The sequence below is a fragment of the Loxodonta africana genome, chromosome 18 (assembly GCF_030014295.1).
Source record: "Loxodonta africana isolate mLoxAfr1 chromosome 18, mLoxAfr1.hap2, whole genome shotgun sequence".
Taxonomy (NCBI): Eukaryota; Metazoa; Chordata; class Mammalia; order Proboscidea; family Elephantidae; genus Loxodonta; species Loxodonta africana.
This window is the reverse complement of record NC_087359.1, coordinates 37,552,013-37,569,373: the sequence shown is the minus strand read 5'-3', so window position 1 is coordinate 37,569,373 and position 17,361 is coordinate 37,552,013. Positions and strand designations below refer to the sequence as shown.

Sequence of the window (17,361 nt, the reverse complement as noted above, 5' to 3'; positions counted from 1 at the left end):
AAATTTCCCCTCAAAGCTGTCTTCCAGTGAATTTGAGCACTGTGGGACAGAGTTGGCCTTTTCAGGTCAAACGGGGCTTATCCCTGTACCTCCTGGCCTGTAACCACTCATGTATCTTCTAGCCCTGGGCCACCAGCCTAGGATTGTGCCTTTGGTATTAAAACAAGGATCAACGTAGCCAAGTTTCTCCTTTAACCTCTAAATGCCCCAGCAGTCCCCACTCTAACAAATCAGCCTGTTTTTTCTTTCCTTCCTTATCACTCGGGCTCCTTTTTGCCTCCAGCTCTAGGTACCCACAGTGACCCTATTGGGTGAGCACCAAGAATTCCTCTTTACTTTTGTTCAGGCCTTAACTTTTGTTCAGGGAAGGGCGAAAAGCCAGGGAGGACTTGGAAGGCCGATTCCGCTCCAAGAAGTGGTGCAGGCGCGCACCCTGGTGGAACATGGATGAACTGCAGGTACTCGGTGCCGGCTCCGCCCCCGGGGCCAAAGACCTTCCAGGTCACCTGGAGTCTCCGCCCAATGGGTCGGACCAGACCCGAAGCGGTGGAGGTGGCGGCTGGGACAGAGCTGGGGTTCCTGGAGGGAGAGAGGGTGAGGGGCATACAGTATTGAGAAAGCTAGGAAGGGGTGAATGGAGGAGGGACCGGCTTCCGGGGTGTACTTTTGGACTCTCAGAGACAGGTGGGATATCCACAGAGATGGTCTGACGACTGCATGCAAGGGCCAGGACTCCCGTTAGGGTCAGGGCCGTGGGGGTGTGCAGGTTTGCGGCCACCTGCTGGCGCTCACACCTGGAGTGTGCCTGTGTTGTTGTGTGTACAGAACCCAAGGGCAGTGTCTTCCTCCCTGCGTGTCTGTTTGCATGTGTTGGGAGAGGGGGCTCCCCAGGGCTGAGCCATGGCCAGGATTGTGCGGAGGTGGCATGGGGGGTTATACACTCACCCCTAACTTTCCCCAGATGGCATCATTGACCCCTGACACCCCATGTTCCTGCGACTGCTTTGTCTCGGTGCCCCCGGCCTCTGCCATCCCAGCCGTGATCTTTGCCAAGAACTCCGACCGACCCCGGGATGAGGTACAGGAGGTGGTGTTTGTACCTGCGGCCATGCACAGCCCTGGGAGCCGGCTCCAGGTGGGTTAGGCCTTATGGGGTGCTGGGGGTGTGGCACATCCAGGCATTTTTCTAAGACTTTCCTCCTCTGCTCACCCCACCTGGGAGGCCACCAGATGTACTGGAAAGTGCATGAGCTTTGAGCCTACCCACCTGGACCTTGGCTGATGATTTAGCCTCTGTGGTCCTCAGTTTCCTCATCTGTAAATTGCGAATAATAAGACCTTCCTCAAAGGGATGGATAAGGTGATTGGCACAGTGCTAGTATGTTGTAGTACCTTCTCTTTTCTGAGTGGGCTCCCCTTTTCTCCTCCCTCACCTCCAGTGCACCTACATTGAGGTGGAGCAGGTATCGAAGACGCATGCTGTGATCCTGAGCCGCCCTTCTTGGCTGTGGGGGGCCGAGATGGGTGCGAATGAGCATGGTGTCTGCATTGGCAACGAGGCCGTGTGGACCAAGGAGCCAGTTGGGGAGGGGGAGGCCCTGCTGGGCATGGACTTACTCAGGTGCGGGCCTTGCCTCCCCCATCTCCCTGCACACAAATTTGGGGGCTGAGTGTTGGCCTTGGTCCATCCTCCTCTCCCCCAGGCCTGGTTCACAGGGGCCTCTTCTCTGTCCCTTTTAGCCCTCACACCATCACCTGAGAGGCTGCCCCTGCCCCTCCTGGACTCTCTCAGCCCTGTCCCCAAAGTCTGACTAAAAAACCAAAAAGCCCAAACCTGCTGCAGTGGAGTTGATTCCGACTCACAGTGACTCTATAGGGGGCAGAGTAGAACTGCCCTCTAGGGCTTCCAAGGAGCACCTGGTGGATTTGAACTACCAACCTTTTGGTTAGCAGCCGTAGCACTTAACCACTATGCCACCAAGGTAACAGTCTGACTAGGAGCCCCCAAATGCAGCCATCTCTGGCCTCTCCTGACCCCGGAAATAAGGCAACAGTTTAAACTTTTTTTTTTTAAATAGAAGTAAAACTTCTTTCCAGTGAAATCTCATGTGGAGTCCCAGTTTATAAAGTCAATAAAAGTGGACTAACTGACTGAAAAGGGATTGGAGGTTCAGGGCATTTTTCTCAGGATTTCTTCGTGAAACCCTCAGAGCACAGCTTGAAAACAACTGGCTTATTGTGCTTAACATCATCAATGCCAGTGGACTTGCTGAGTGAGTTGGGCTGCCTGCCTAACCTCTCTGGCCTTTTTTGCCCACTGGAGCCTGTGCCATCAGTCCCTGATACTCCCATGGCCTTTCTCTCCCTTGGCCCTCTTTGCAGACTGGCTTTAGAACGGGGCAGCTCAGCCCAGGAAGCCTTGCATGTGATCACAGGCTTGCTGGAGCGCTATGGGCAGGGGGGCAGCTGCCGGGAGGACCCCACGCCATTCTGCTACCACAACACCTTCCTGCTGGCTGACCGGACTGAGGCGTGGGTGCTGGAGACAGCTGGGCGGCTGTGGGCTGCCCAGAGGATCCGGGGTGAGGGACTAGGCACTGGTGCTCCCCTGTGCCAACCTTGGGGTGGGGGTGGGAGACATGGTGGAGGCAGGGAGAGGCCCCAGTCCAGGAGCAAACCTCTAGGGGTGGCTGGGACATCCAGGGAAATGGGCCCATTCGGGACCTCTCCACCTCTTTCATTTGATTAATGCCATCTCATGCTTCAGCTTGCCACTTTTTCTGGGAAGCCTTCCTGGGCTTCCTTGGGTGGGCAGATTTCCCACTTTCACACCAGCAGGTCCCGCTTCTTCATTGTGCTCACCATACTGTGAGCTTACCTTGATGTTTGTGATTGTTGTGTTTGTCTCCCCCACTACGCTGTAGGCTCCAGGAGGGCAGGTCTGTTCCCTTCACCGTGGTGTTCTCAGCACCTAGCCCAGTGCTTGGCACACACTAGGTGCTCATCAAATATTTAGGATGAATAAATGAACACCTTCCCTATTTCCTCCACAGAGGGGGCCCGGAACATCTCCAACCAGTTGAGCATTGGCACAGACATCTCAGCTGAGCACCCTGAGCTACGGGCCCATGCTCAGACCCAGGGCTGGTGGGATGGGCAGGGGACTTTTGACTTCGCCCAGGTCTTCTCCCTAACCCAGCAGCCTGTGCGCATGGAGGCTGCCAAGGCCCGCTTCCGGATCGGGCGGGAGCTGCTGGGGCAAGAGCAAGGTTCGTGAGTGGCTGGATGGGGGTGGGGGACAGCTGCTTTCCCCCTCCCCCAGCTTCGGGGGCTTGGTCTGTGGCTGGAGGACCCCCTGCTCTCCTCCTTGGCAGGGGGCATCACAGCAGAGGTGATGATGGGCATCCTTAGGAACAAGGAGAGTGGCATCTGTATGGATTCTGGAGGCTTCCGCACTACAGCCAGCATGGTGTCCATTCTGCCCCGGGACCCCACACAGCCCTGCGTCCACTTCTTCACAGCCACGCCAGACCCCTCCAGGTGAGGGTGGTGATGGCTGGGAGCGTGTACTGCTCAGGAGACTAAGGGATATGATGTGCCTCCATCCTTATATCCGCGTCCCATTAGGTCAGTGTTTAAACCATTCATCTTTGGAGTGGGGGGAGCCCAGGCCCCCCAAGTGCTGTCCCCAACTTTTGGAGCACAGGACCCTGCTCGGACCCTGCCCCGATTCCAGACTCAGGTGGATCGCCGGCACATCCTTTACCGGGGACACCAGATAGCCCTGGGGCTGATGGAGAGTGAGCAGGTAACTCCCAGGGCATAGAGGCCACCTAGGAGGATGACTCATTTCCCCTACCCCCAACTGGGACTCTGAAAACATCAGAGGGGCCTGGGAGTGGAAGAGAGACTCCAGAGCTGGAGAGGGAAGGTTCCTCCTTCAAAGACTTCTGGGTGGCCTGTCCTTTCTCCTGCTCCTGCAAGGGATTCCCCTTCACCCCAAGGGAAGCTCGGCCCAGGGATCATCTCTGCCTTTCCTGCAGGATCAAGGGCAGCAGCTCCGGCAGAAACAGCGGGCCCTGGAGCAGGAAGGCCTGGAGGCTGCAAGGGGGCTGCTGGCCGGGCAGCGGGCCCCACCACCTCAGGAGTGGGGTGGGCTCTTCCAGACCTTTGTGGAGAGGGAGAGCCAGATGTATGCCTGAGCACTGCAGCTCCTCCTGGCCTGGGGTGTGGGCAGTGTGCTGGGGTGCGGGCTCAGGACCAGAGCAGTCCCTTCACATTCCTCAGCCTCGTCCCAAGTGGCCAGCTTGGCCTTTGCCTTAATAAAAGTATTTTATTTCTGTGTTCTATGAACTTGATCCCAGGTCCATGGGGATAGAAGAGCCATTAGGGCAAAGAGTAACACTGAGTTGGCTGCGTGCCCTTGGTGGCTCAGGTGATGGTGACTGGATGGTGAGGGTTGTGGGGAGGGCCTGTGAGGAGGGGGGGCTTCCTGCAGTGGGCGTGTGTGAGTGTGACTGTGTGTGAGCTCAAAGCAATGCCCAGCACGCTAGTGGCTACTATTGGGAGAGCTGGAACCCAAGGTTTTGATTCGTGGCCTGGCACTCTGGAACGCACTCCCTGGAAGTGGTGGTGAGATTGGGCCCACCATGAGGTGGCACCCACCTCCTACAATACACACAGGACTCCGGAAGCCAAGTAGCGGGCCTCAGACGGTGTGCCTAAAAGTTTAGAAACTTGGTCTTTAGAACCAGGCTGCTTCTTAAAACTTTGTATTTTCTGTGGCTGTTTCCCAGTGCCATTACTGGTTGCTTCCCCTGAGATGCCTGCAGTGACATGAGAGACATAGTCAAGGCCCAGAGACACTTTATTGGGGATGGGCTGCTGCCACAGGTGAGGCATCTGAGAACAAGGGAGAGGTCCCATCAGCATCTCCCTCGTTCCTGTAGCTTTGCTGATAGGCCACACTTTAATTCTTGATTTTCTTGGTCATAGTTTTGGTTGTGCTGGGGACCCCAGTCAGGGGGGCCTTGGGGGCTGTGACTGTCCTGGCTCCTTCCTGTGCCTGGGCAGTGTCTTGCTGGCCAAGGGAGACCAGAGGGCAAGGGATCTTGGTGGCAGAGTATGTCTGTGGTGAGGAGGTAGGCTCAGTGGGTGTCTTCTCTTGCCCAGGAGGGACAGGAGGGTTGCTGTCCCCGATCATGGGCTCCTCAGGCAGCAGGGGGAGGTCTGTAAGTGCCGGCTGGGTCTCCATCCTCAGGAGGTGCTCTGTCAGGGCTGCCTGCTGCCTGTGCTCCTTGTGCCTGGTTATCTCCTGCTCCAGGTCCTTGAGGAAGCCTGGGAAGGGCCAGGGTAGTGGGTGGGCCCCAGGCTTAGGTTCCTGGCTGACCCCCTCAGCAAACCTTCCTTGCCATCTCTAGTGGGAAGCACTGGGTCATCTGCATGCCTAGGATGGATTCCTGCCCAGCTGCACTGTCCACCACCTCTGGCCAGATGCTGAGCTGCACTTGGGGCCACTATCTTAGCTTTTTGCCACACCCTGCCCCTCCCCCAACCCACAGGACGGGGTGGTCTCTGGGGAGGCTGCAAGGGCAGTGGGTCACCTCGCTCTGAGTAGAACGGGCCACTCAGCTCTGGAAACTCCTCATCGTCATCACCCGAAGCTGTCTCCTCATCTGAGGCCCAGCGCTCCTGCACAGGCTGCCTGTCCAGGTCCAGGAGTAGTGGCAGGGCTCCTATCACTCGCTCCCTGCGGGGCGGAAAGAAGAGTGGCTACCCAGGAGGGCCCCCCTGGGTGTGGAGCCTGGGCGATGTGAAGACACAGCCATAGCTCCCCAGCCCCAGGAGTGGTGGCTCACACACAGGCTGGGCAACAGGGCCTGTGGCTAGTCCCAGAGGGCTAAGGGTTGGGTCCGTGTGGAGTTACGGGAATGGAAAGGAAAGCACAGACTCTAGCTGAGGTGGGGGAGGAGAAGGTGCCATGGACCATGGCCCCAGGCTTGCAGGTGGAGAGGGAGTCCACGTGGTCTCAGTAGGTGGAGCTCAGCATCACTCCCTCCTCCCCACCCTCAATTCCTCCTCACCTGTAGCCATTCTGCTTGGTGCAACTGTTTCCAGTCAGGTTGAGGATGAGAAGGCTCTGGGGGAACTCATCTGCACACACCAAAGAGAGGGGCAATGAGAATCTCAGACCCATCTTCCAAACCAAAATTCCTCTTTGCACAGCCCCTGGGAGCACCTGGAGAATGAAGTGTTCGGGTGTAGGGCTACAGGTAATGTATGCACAGGAGTCTGGGGGCAGAGAGGAGGGAGGGCCCCATGTGGGACTTATTCTCTGAGCCAAGGCAAAGGTGTTCCTACCCAGCTTCAGCGTTTCTATCAGGTTCTCAGAAAGGTCCAAAAACTGGAGGTGTGGGAGGTTCAGGAGGTTTTCCACCTGCTTGATGCGGTTTCCTGCCAGAGACAGGAAGCTGTAGGGGAAGGGAGGTGACAGAGACAGAGCTGAATCATAGAACAGCTGGAAGAAGGGAGGAAGGCACTAGGTGCCTGGATGCCCTGGCTAGGCAGCTGGATGATGAGTGGGGACACATGGCCTTTTGGGGTGAGGGAAGCAGAGCTAGGCTTGCTGGGTCCTTAGCTGGCAAGGAGCCAGGCTTGGAGAGGTCTGAACCAGTTCCTTGGGGGTGTTGCCAGGTTCCCCCACCCCTACCCTACATACCGCAAGGAGGGGATGCAGGCCAGGTTCTCAATTTGCTGGATCTTATTCTGTAGGAAGAAATCAAGGTGGGTAAACCAAGCTGAGGCCACCTGGGTGGGGGGGACTTTAAGGGGACAAAGCCCCCAGGCTATGTCCATCTACTGTTGCAGCTGGACATCTAGCACTCTGGGAATGATCACCCCACTCCTTGAAATGGTTGTCACTACCTTGGGGTGATTTACTTTCTCCAGGTGGCTGGTTAAGTGCGTAAACTTAGGGTTGGCTAAACTTGATTAAAGTATAGTCAGAACTGGTTCAACAGCAATGGGTTTGGTTTAATGGGTTCTGACTCCACAACCAAAGAGTGACTTGGGAATCAGGGAAGGAAACCAAGTGACCACAGGGAAATGGAAAAAGCCTCAGTGCCCTGCATACAGGGAGGCAACAATGAGCATATATTAATTTGATTTGTAAAGTGAGAAAAGGTTAAGGGTGCTGGGTATACTCAGCCTGGAGAAAGCTGACAATCAACCAAGCAACCACCACCAACAACAAACAGCCTTGAAGGTTCTGAAAAGTATAGAAGAATCTACTTAGTTCTTTCACCCTCTTCTTCAAAATAGGAAATGGGCTTGAGCTATATAACATGAGAGATTTATATACATGAGAGATTTAGGGTAAACACCAAGAAAAAATTTAGACCAAGACAATTGGTATGATACAATAACAGTGATTTAAGAGCCTGTGTGGGATCTCTTTTTGGGGTTCAATTCAGGAGAATTCTTGATTCAGCTGGGAGTTGTTTAAATGAAGTTCAGTCAGCCTGAATGCCACGGAATGGACAATATGGCCTTGTTGGCTCCTTTCAGATTAGATAGACTAAGTTCATGGTGTGGGGGAGGTAGAGGAGGGAAGAGAGGACAGGGAGGCAAGAAGTTACCGATTGCAGATAGAGGCTGTGAATATTCTGGAGGCTCTCCAAATTCCTGATAAAGGTAATTCCCTCCCGATCCAGGCGGACAGTCTGCAGCTCAGCAAGGGTGTGAAACCTGGGAGAAAAGTTGGCAAAGTGGTGTAATTGAATGCCATTTCTGTGGTCTCTTGGGAGAGAAGATGGGAAAGGGGAAGAGGGAAGGTATGTCAAGGAGGGTTACATGGTTGAGTGATTTTTTTTCAATTGTTGTAAATATATAGTTAACAAAAACGTTTGCCATTTCAGCCAACTTCACATGTACAGTTCAGTATTACATATGTTCATTATGTGGTTCAACCGTCATCATTAACCCTTCCCCAAATTTTCCATCACTCTTAACAGAAGTTCAGTGTCCTCTAAGTGGTTGAGTGATTTTGATCAGGTAGACATTACCATTGACTGGATGTGTGGAGTAAGAGGGAGACAAAGCTGAGTTGAGAAATCAGGACAGCTCAGCCCAGTCATCCTGTGTGTTTCAATCTTCCAGCTCCCCTTTCCTCCCCCCCTCCCCCGCGCACTCACATCTTCTCAGACAGATCGTCGTCCTCAGGAAATGTCAAGTTTCGCTTAGTGATAAGGGCTTCAGTGATGCAGATGCCCCCTTCCTTTGGAGTCGGGGCAAGCTTAGCTGTGAAGAGATGAGACCAATTGTCATATTTCCTCATACCTGGAGGCCGAACCCCAATGTTGTCCAACGGTTCTAACCACCATTCCACTTTCCTACTCACCTCCAGGCATGATCTAAAAGGCAGTTGGCCTGGGGCGGGCGAGGAAGAAAAGGGGCGGAACAGCCTGGAAAGCCGGTGGGATGGCTGAACCCAGGATCTTATGAGGAGAAACTCAGGAACTTGGGGAACAAGGGGAAGCGGTTGATTTAAAGCAAACTGTTGGGGTGGGGTCAAAACAACAGTAAACCGAAGTGCAAGGTCTGGGGCTTGAGGGGTGTAGAGAGGCTTCGCTGGTAGCAACTGAAGGATTGTAATCAGCGACTGGTGTGAACCGAAGGCGAGGAAAATGCAGTTCAGACAGTGCTGGTGTTGTTGCTAGGAGACCGGACGCCAGGTGGGCAGGGGAGGGCAGGCTAGCAATTGGAGGACTCTGCGCATGCGGATTACCGCTTCGGCCGGTGGATCGGCCCTATGTTTCCGGCCCCGGGGTTAGCTGCCCCACAATCCTTAGCTCCTTCCGTCTCCTCTCGGTTCCCGTCCGTTCCTCCGGTGGCCATGGCGGGGTCTTTGGCTGGGATGCTGCGAGGGGGTCTCCTGCCCCAGGCGGGTAAGGAGCAGCCCAAATGCTCACGGCGCGATCCGGCCGGCGCCCTCTAGTCCTTGTTTTCCGTTTTCTACTACTGATTCCGTAATCTGACCCAGACAGCTCCCGTGACCCCTGACCCCAGCTAGCTCTCCGGCCTCCTTAACCCGTACAATTCCCTGTGACTCCACTAACAGCGATGACAACGGTGTTTATGCTTTACACCCCAACCCTCTCCCTTGTTTGTTTCTCTAACCCACCCAGCACTTACCCGCCACCAGAGCGTCCCCCACCTTTAGCGATATACAATGAAACGTGATAGCTGGAACTCGACAGAGACTGCCGTGTTTTTCCGGGTCTCGCAGGTTTTCCGCCTTTGATAGGGTGTAATCTTACCACTTTTCTACCTCTCGTTTTAGTGGAAAATAAAATTTTCCTTCTCTGATAGGTTTCTGCCTTACACAGGTTCTGGCTTTCGCAGGTCTTACTGTACTTCCTTTTTTGTTCTTAAGATCTCAGCCTAAATGCCACCTCTTCAGGCCCTCCCTTACCACCCTCTGCAAAACAGCTTTCCCCAGTTAATCTCTGTCTTGCACCCTGTTTATTACCCTAGCCCCTATCACAACCTGTAATTTTTCATTTGTTTATTCGCTTGTTTTCTGATTAGACTCTAAACTCCAAAACTGCAGAACTGTGTTCATTCAGCATGGCCAGCAGGGGGCATGGTGTATGACATTAGTAGGCATGCAATAGATATTTGCTTAACGGCTGAATTTGAGCACTTAATATATGCTGGGCACTGATAAATGCTTTACATGCATTATCTCATTTAAATCTTAAAGTACCCTAAGAAGAAGGCATTATTATACCCTCTTTATAGATGAAGAAACCAAGGTTCAGAACAATTGAGTGACTGGCCAAGGTTGCAGCTAGGATGTGGCAGAAGGGAGACTGAAATCTGGTTTCATCTGACTCCAAAGTCTGTGCTCTTAAAAGTTATATTTTTTGGCCTTTGGCAATAAAGCCTCTTCTGCCAGCAAATGTCCATGGTCTCTAACTGTATTAAAGCCACTTTTTAGCAGAACCTTTTCCTGAGATCCCATCCCAACTTTGGGAACGACTGAAAGAGGGAAACTCCAGCCTTGGCTCTTACATCAGGGATGAAGGCATCACTTTGTTCAGGGCTTCGAAGTGGCTCCTTTGTTTTCTGCTGCCTGTGAACAAGAAGAGAAGGAGGGGAGGGAGATGTGTTTGGGGAGCTGTAAGGGTGATGTAACATTTTTTCCTTGCTTCGAATTATAGGAGAAGGCTTTAGAGCAATGTTTAGAGCCGTGGTTTTCAAACTTCAGCGTGCATCAGCATCACCTGGAGGGCTTGTTATAACTGTTTCCTGGGCCCCATCCCTAGAGTTTCTGATTCAGTAGGTCTGTTCCCAGGTCGTGCTGATGCTCCTAGTTCAGGGATCACACTTTGAGAGCCACTGGCTTAGAACAAGGATTGGTAAACTCCAGCAGGGCTGGCCACCTGTTTTTGCAGATAATGTTTTATTGAACATAGCCACATCTATTTGTTTACATATTGTCAATGGCTGCTTTCACGATGGAGTGGTAGAGATGAGTAGTAGTGACAGAAGCTGTTTGGCCCCCAAGCTTAAAATATTTACTGTCTGGCCATTTACGAAAAAGTTTGTTCACCCCCCCGTTTTTTTTATGTGTGTTCAAAATAATTTCTCCTTTGTTCTCATTTTTTTCTCCCATCTCTGCACATGAAGAAGAGTTGGGAACATGGTACCCTCCAAGGATCAAGCAATAGACCTAGAGTCACCTATTAGAAGAGGAGGTTTGGAAAGTCAGAATTCCTGGCAGGCAGTTCCTTGTCCCACTCTTGTGCTGAGTCTAGCTCTTTGAACCATGGTGGTCTCTGCCAAGAGTCTGCTTTTTCTCCATCTGTGGCAGATTAGGGCCTCTAAGAGGCTGCATTTCACCTGCATTGCCATCTCCCCTCCCAGGTCGGCTGCCCACCCTCCAGATTGTCCGCTATGGCTCCAAGGCTGTTACCCGCCACCGTCGTGTGATGCACTTTGAGCGGCAGAAGCTGCTGGCTCTGACTGAGTATATACCCCCCAAACCTGCCATCATCCCAAGATGCCTGCCACCTCCTCCCAGCCCTCCCAAGGAGGTAAGGGGGAGAATGGCTGTATATCACCTGGTGGTGGGATGATGGATTAAAGTGAAGTAGGGCTTTAGGCCATAGTCACTCATACAGGCACTCACCCCTGGTCCAGGTGCTTTAAAATCAAATCTGCACTTGATTTTGTATTGGCCTTTGGGCTCTATGGATTGAAAAGACCTGCTGAATTTGCTTAGTTTTTTACTTGTCTCCAAAAATGTATGTGTAAAAGCTACCCAAGCATATGGGGGTGGGGCAGGGTGTCTTTCTTATCCTAAAAGGCACTGAAGCTTCTGCATTTTTCTGGAAGAAAGAGCTTTTCTGTCTTTAAAAAAAGAACAGACCAGTGGAGGATTTGCTACTTTAATGACAATTTCTGTTACTGTAAAAAAAAAGAAAAGTAAGTACCTAATAAATTCTAGTTTTCTAATTGTATGATTTTCTCAAGAATTAGTTAGTTGTTCTCAAGGCTAGAACGTAGGGAACTGAGCAGCAACTGCAGCCTGAGGGATTTAGGTCAAATGTCAAATACCGATGGAAGTGACGATATGAATCATTCAGCAGAGATTCCTCTAGAACTAATGGAAGGACAAAACCCACCCATCTAAGTTTTGTCCTGAAAGCAAAGAGCTGCTTAAACGAGCCTCGGAGGGTCAGCCTGTAGGACATTGCCTGGCCAACTCCATTTCAGTGTTGGGACTCTTTCAGCAGGACTTAGCTACTGCCCACCTAAAACTGATTAACAGCATCACTCTCCCCCCAGCACATGCAACAGTAAAGCCATTGGATAGAATTTCCCCAGTTAAGTTTTTCTCACATAATTTTTTTTCAAGCCAGCAGTGCATGTTGTTGTTGTTGTTAGATGCTGTCAAGTGGGTTCTAACTCCTAGGGACCCTGTGTGCAATAGAATGAAACACTGCCTGGTCCTGTGCCATTCACACAATCATTATTCTTGAACCCATTGTTGCAGCCACTGTGTCAATCCATCTCATCAAGGGTCTTCCCCTTTTTTGCTGATCCTCTGTCTTACCAAGCATGATGTCCTTCTCCAGGGACTAGTTCCTCCTGATAACATGTCCAAAGTAAGTGAGATGAAGTCTCACCATCCTTGGTTCTAGGGAGCATTGTGGCTGTCCTTCCAAGACAGACCTGTTCGTTCTTCTGGCAGTCCATGGTGTATTCAATATTCTTTGCCAATGCCGTAATTCAAAGATGTTAGTTCTTTGGTGTTCCTTATTCATTGTCCAGCTTTCAGGTGCATATGAAGTGATTGAAAATACCATGGCTTGGGTCAGGCACACCTTAGTCCTCAAAGTGACATCTTTGCTTTTTAATATATCCTTGAGTCCAATGGTGCCTACCACCTTATAACTATACAATAACTCATACCATGCAATAGAACAGTTTGGGGCTGTATATCTGCACCATCCAGTGTGGTAGCTACTAGCCATATGTGGCTACTGAGCACTTGAAATGAGGCTAGTGTAATTGAGGAACTGAATTTCTAATTGTAATTTTAGCTAAATATAAGTAGCCAAATGTGGCTAGTAGCTACAGTATTAGACGGGGCGAACCTAGAGCTTAGGTTTAGCACAATAGTGAGTCTTCCATTATTTTAACTTGTATATATTCATGTTTTCATGACGTTCTGCAAAGATCACCGTGACTTCCAAGTACTGCACTGTGAAATAAATTTTACGATCATTACTTTGAAAAAAAAATTCTCTTCAACTGTTTATAGAAGCCTGTGAATACGTTTGTGAATCCACAAGTTCTCAACTTTGAGAGACACAATCTTAAAAAAAAAAGAAGTCTTGTTCTGTGAAAATGTCTCAATTTTGAATTAACACTGCAGCAGAGTTGTATTTATAGTTGGTAAAATAATTCAACATGAGTACAGTGTCAGAGGGAGAATTGAAGTAATGTTGACAACACTATCATTAAATAAAGTTGACTGGGGGAGACTGCTGACCTGTCCGGGGGGCTGAGTGCTCTGGGGTTTGGAAAACACTGCTCTAAAGAGTGTGGCTATCTAGTGAAAGTAGAAAGGCTGGAGTGGGAGTTGTAACTCTTCTCTGAGAGTCAGGAGCCCAGCTGTCCTCCATCTTTTGCACATTTGGACATCACTGGACACCTCGGCACCTAACCCTGAGGGAGTGAGAGGTGCAAGAAGGAGAGGCAGGTTATATCTCATGGCCATCCCCTCTTGACTTTAGGAGACAGGCCTCATCCGGCTCCTGCGCCGGGAGATAGCAGCTGTTTTCCGAGACAACCGAATGATAGCTGTCTGCCAGAATGTGGCTCTGAGCGCGGAGGACAAGCTCCTTATACGGCACCAGCTGCGGAAATACAAGATCTTGGTGAAGGTCTTCCCCAACGAGGTAGGCAGCGGGCCCTCTGGCATGAGTTGGTTGTGTTCTTCTCAGACCCTGGCACCTGCTCCCTAGATGTGACATTTCATAGTCTTTCTCTCTACAAGCAGTCCTCTAGTCTGTGGTGCCTACACTGCAAATAGAAGGTGAAGAGACCCTTGGGTTGCTCCCTTAGCCTGAGGCCACCTCTGACCAAGATGGTTAGCTCTCCCTTCCACTGTTCCCCAGTATGCCATTCTTCCGTGCTGTTCCAGGTCCTGAAGCCCTTCCTGGAGGATTCGAAGTACCAGAATCTGCTGCCCCTTTTTGTGGGGCACAACCTGCTGCTGGTCAGTGAAGAGCCCAAGGTCAAGGAGATGGTGCGAATCTTGAAGCGTATGCCTCTCCTGCCACTGCTAGGTGAGCAAGCAGCCCTGCCAGGTGGGGGTGGGGGTGAAGGGGATTGGGCACTACAGCAGCCTGGTGCTGTCCGCTAGGCATGTCTTGGTAAAACCGTGGGGATCCTTGGAGGGAACATCCTTGGAGCCTGAATCAACGGCACCATTTATTGAGGGCTGACTGTGCCTCTCCAACACCTGTGTTATCTTATCACCCAGGTCACCTCAGCACTGGAGAAGAGACTAGGGACAGTGGAAGGAAGATGGACAGGGCACTGTGGGGAGAGGAAGTTCAGACACCTTGAGTCTAATAATGGTGGCAGTGGGTTCTGAAACTCACACAGATGAAGATCGTTACAACAAATAGGCCAGATGAAGAATGCTAAGGGACACTAAGCAGTGTTCCCCAGACTCCCCTGATGCTAAGACTTACTGGAGGTTCTTATCCTAGAGCGAATACCGAGCATCCCCCCTGGAAATCCAGATTTAATAGGTCTGTGTGGGGTCCAGGAATCTGTATGTATAGTAAGCGTCCCTCTTCCCGCACACACATTCCATAATTCTTACCTTCAGTAAAGTTTGAGAACTACTGACCTAGTTGGGCTTGGGGCCAGGTGAATATATTATGCAAAGGTTTTCTGAAGGAAGTATTAGGAAGGAAAGAAGGGGACTGATCCCAGGCAGAGTGGAATGGGGACAAATGGGAACCAGTATACCAGGGAAGGCTGAGAGGTGAGGAAGAGCAGTGGAGAGCAGATCCCTGGGTTGGAACATCATTTTGAGCCAAGAAAGGCATTTGTGGGGAGCCCAACTGACCCCATCTCCTTCCAGGTGGCTGCATTGACGACACCATCCTCAGTAGGCAGGGCTTCATCAACTACTCCAAGCTTCCCAGCCTGGACCTGGTGCAGGGGGAGCTGGTTAGAGGACTCACCTTCCTAATGGCCCAGACACACTCCCTGCTTCAGCACCAGCCCCTCCATCTGACCGCCCTATTGGATCAGTACATCAGACAGCAACATGAAGGGGACTCCGTCGAGCCAGCCAGTGGGAAACTGGATCCTCCTGACACTGTTCTGGATTCATAGCCTGTTATACCCAGCCCTGCCCATAAATACACTCTGACTCTCTGGGCTGTGTTGTCCTCTGTCCAAGATGTGGAAGAGTTCGGGGCAGTGAGTGGCATTTGTTACCTACCTTCCACTGATACTGAAATGCAGAGGGATTCCAGTGTCAGAATGGAGACTGTTCGCTACTATATCTGTTCTTGGTTTCCCCAATTTGGGATATGATAGAAGCAAAGCCAGATCCAAGGCAGAGAAGCTGCAAAGATGATTTTACCCTCTGTCTCCTTGTCACTGTCCCTTGCTGCATGCGCCTCCCCACCCGAGCCTATCTTCTTCTGAATACAACAGCTCAGTTGAGTAATAGTGGTAACAGTGGCATCTGTTGAGAGCCTATTGTGTGCCTGGCACTACACTGTGCACTTCACGTGTATTAGTTCGTTCATTCCTCACCATGTTGCCCCCATTTCACAGAGGAGAAAACAAAGGGTCAGAGAAATTAAATACTGTGCACAAGGCCATGCAGTTAGTAAGTGGCAAAACAGGGACTTAAACCCGGGTCTCTGCCTCTAAAAACCACATCCTGAACTTCTACACTGGCACATCCTCACTAGGGTACCAAAAGTGGGTCCTGGGTGTGCTCAGCTGTTAATTCTCCAGCCTCGGGGTGTGCCACGTTGTGAAAAAGGTTGGGAGCACTGATTCATGATAAAATGAAACAGCTTTCACTGACTCGTTTCACTGTTTTTAAGGTTATCCTTCCCGCAGGTTTATTCTCAGGGTGACCTCTCAGTTCCGATGCCCTCATTTCCCTCCCTAGAAAACCTTTCGTGTTCCCTTTGTTCAAGCCTGTTATGTCCCCATACCTAGTCCTATAAATGACGTCTCTTTTTTTTTTGAGACTATACACAGCAGAACATACACCAGTTCAACAATTTCTCTATGTACAATTAAATGATTTTGATTACATTCTTCAAGTCGTGCAACCATTCTCATCCTCTTCTGAGTTGTTTCTCCCCCATTAACATAAACTCATTGCCCCCTAAGGTTCCTATCTGATCTTTCAAGTTGCTGTTGTCAGTCTGATCCCATATAAACACTTCTTAAAAGAGCACAATGCTCAAGGCAGACATTCTTTACTAATTAAACTATTGCTTGGTTTTAAGGAGACTTCAGGGGATATTTTTGGTTTAAAGATTATCTCAGGGTAATAATTTCAAGGGTTGATCCAGCCTTTGTGACTGCAGAAAGTCTGGATTCCATGAGAACAAATGGCATCTCTTAAATGCTTATCCTTTTAAAGGCAGCTGACAGCTTTGCCCAGCAGCTCACATGTTTCAAGCATTCTTGAACAAAAAACTAGGGTTCTTTATTAATGAGGAGTTCTGGGGGTTTCAAGTTGGAGATTTCACCCAAGCCTTTGGGGAACCAGCAGCTCCTAGGCAACTGAAAGAGATAGGGTGCTTAACTGGAAGCACATACTGGGCAGATATAGCGGTGACACAGGAAGGTGGCAGTTTAGCAGTCCTTCTGGAACTTCGAGCAGTGCCACAGCTTCCTCAGCCCTGGACACGCAGACTGGCAGTGATGATCGGAGCAGCCTTTCTGTGGCCTGGTCCAGGACCAACTTCCCATGGTGCGCAGCTCAGTGCCATATGCTTGGGCTTGCTCAATAGGAAGTGGACTAAAAGGCTTAGAAGGCTTCTGAATGCCTGAACCAGTCTGGGCAGGGCTGTCCACTGCTGCTTAGTGGCCTCTCCTTGCCTCCCAGAGCCCCTTCCGCTGGTGGGGGGCATGCAGAGGTCTGGAGCAGAGCAGAAAGCAAGTGTCTCCTGAGAAGTGTAAGGACCTTAAGGGCAAGCCAAGGCCTGTGTGGGGACAAGGTGGGTGGGGAAGTGGCCTATGTCATTTCTAGCACCAAAGGAGAACCTGGCATTGCCGGCAGCACCTCAGGTCCCACTGTTCAAAGCTTATCTCTTTCCAGAAAGTTGTTTTACTGCACTTAAAGCCGTCAGATTTTTCCACATTGCTTTGAATGAATTTCCAGTCTTTCTCATGAGCTGATTTTTTATTGGAATTGAGCACCTGGAGTCAAGCCTCCAGCGGAAAGGCAGGGCACTCAGAGAGGATGGGAGGGTACCAGAGTTGGCTGCAGCCAGCCCTTAACAGCCAGCTGGGTACTGCCCCAGTACTACTGCCCCAGACCTACTTCGCAGCCAGACACTTAGCAGGCTCTGGGGTTCATCTTACCCTGCACAGGTGCTTTCACACCCCCAAAATGGGCCCTGACCTGGTGGGTTGTCACCCCCACAAGCAGTCTCAGTGGAGGCTCTGGGTGTTCTCATGTTCTGACTGCGCTGCTGACTGGGACTCTTGGCACTGTCTCTTGCGGTCTCAGCAGGGGCATCCTATCCCTTCCCCATCAACCTGATATGTTTGCTGGCTCCAAATTTTACC

The 17,361-nt window shown here is 51.1% G+C and overlaps 3 protein-coding genes across 8 annotated transcripts; 2 read left to right on the top strand and 1 right to left on the bottom strand.

Annotated features, from left to right (window-relative positions):
• The first annotated feature begins 489 nt into the window (after positions 1–489).
• On the top strand, positions 490–4,366 carry SCRN2 (secernin 2). 5 transcript variants are annotated; one of them, XM_064271169.1, is made up of 8 exons: positions 490–594; positions 962–1,135; positions 1,440–1,621; positions 2,383–2,582; positions 3,054–3,269; positions 3,412–3,627; positions 3,707–3,808; positions 4,044–4,174. In XM_064271169.1, the coding sequence occupies exons 1-7, from the start codon at positions 523–525 to the stop codon at positions 3,802–3,804; spliced, it is 1,158 nt and encodes a 385-aa protein (XP_064127239.1). In that variant the 5' UTR covers positions 490–522; the 3' UTR covers positions 3,805–3,808; positions 4,044–4,174. The 5 variants fall into 5 exon arrangements, with proteins under 5 accessions (XP_064127239.1, XP_064127241.1, XP_064127237.1 ...); XM_064271171.1 differs by having other exon boundaries at positions 3,375–3,540; XM_064271167.1 differs by having other exon boundaries at positions 491–594; positions 3,375–3,540; positions 3,628–3,808; positions 4,044–4,366.
• Positions 4,367–4,822: 456 nt separating this feature from the next.
• On the bottom strand, positions 4,823–8,869 carry LRRC46 (leucine rich repeat containing 46). Of its 2 annotated transcripts, XM_010594608.3 has the most exons (8): positions 8,399–8,869; positions 8,193–8,298; positions 7,638–7,746; positions 6,719–6,765; positions 6,361–6,470; positions 6,084–6,153; positions 5,604–5,749; positions 4,823–5,337 (listed from the first exon to the last, which is right to left on the bottom strand). In XM_010594608.3, exons 1-8 carry the CDS (start codon positions 8,406–8,408, stop codon positions 4,970–4,972), a joined length of 966 nt encoding a protein of 321 aa, XP_010592910.2. In that variant the 5' UTR covers positions 8,409–8,869; the 3' UTR covers positions 4,823–4,969. The 2 variants fall into 2 exon arrangements, with proteins under 2 accessions (XP_010592910.2, XP_064127242.1); XM_064271172.1 differs by having other exon boundaries at positions 6,084–6,470.
• MRPL10 (mitochondrial ribosomal protein L10) lies at positions 8,838–14,973 on the top strand. The gene is made up of 5 exons (XM_003414673.4): positions 8,838–8,945; positions 10,930–11,099; positions 13,308–13,472; positions 13,718–13,862; positions 14,672–14,973. Exons 1-5 carry the CDS (start codon positions 8,894–8,896, stop codon positions 14,926–14,928), a joined length of 789 nt encoding a protein of 262 aa, XP_003414721.3. The 5' UTR covers positions 8,838–8,893; the 3' UTR covers positions 14,929–14,973.
• The last annotated feature ends 2,388 nt before the right edge of the window (positions 14,974–17,361 follow it).

Bases quoted from the DNA above. Each gene is read 5' to 3' on its own strand.
- SCRN2 (XM_064271167.1), top strand. From the start codon at position 523: ATGGGTCGGACCAGACCCGAAGCGGTGGAGGTGGCGGCTGGGACAGAG. The intron at 595-961 runs GTGAGGGGCATA...AACTTTCCCCAG, and splicing joins GGTTCCTGGAGGGAGAGAGG to ATGGCATCATTGACCCCTGA. The intron at 1,136-1,439 runs GTGGGTTAGGCC...CCTCACCTCCAG, and splicing joins GCCCTGGGAGCCGGCTCCAG to TGCACCTACATTGAGGTGGA.
- LRRC46 (XM_064271172.1), bottom strand. The intron at 7,747-8,192 runs GTGAGTGCGCGG...CTTTTCTCCCAG, and splicing joins GACGATCTGTCTGAGAAGAT to GTTTCACACCCTTGCTGAGC. The intron at 6,471-6,718 runs GTATGTAGGGTA...CTTCCCCTACAG, and splicing joins GCCTGCATCCCCTCCTTGCG to CTTCCTGTCTCTGGCAGGAA.
- MRPL10 (XM_003414673.4), top strand. From the start codon at position 8,894: ATGGCGGGGTCTTTGGCTGGGATGCTGCGAGGGGGTCTCCTGCCCCAG. The intron at 13,473-13,717 runs GTAGGCAGCGGG...GTGCTGTTCCAG, and splicing joins TGAAGGTCTTCCCCAACGAG to GTCCTGAAGCCCTTCCTGGA. The intron at 13,863-14,671 runs GTGAGCAAGCAG...ATCTCCTTCCAG, and splicing joins GCCTCTCCTGCCACTGCTAG to GTGGCTGCATTGACGACACC.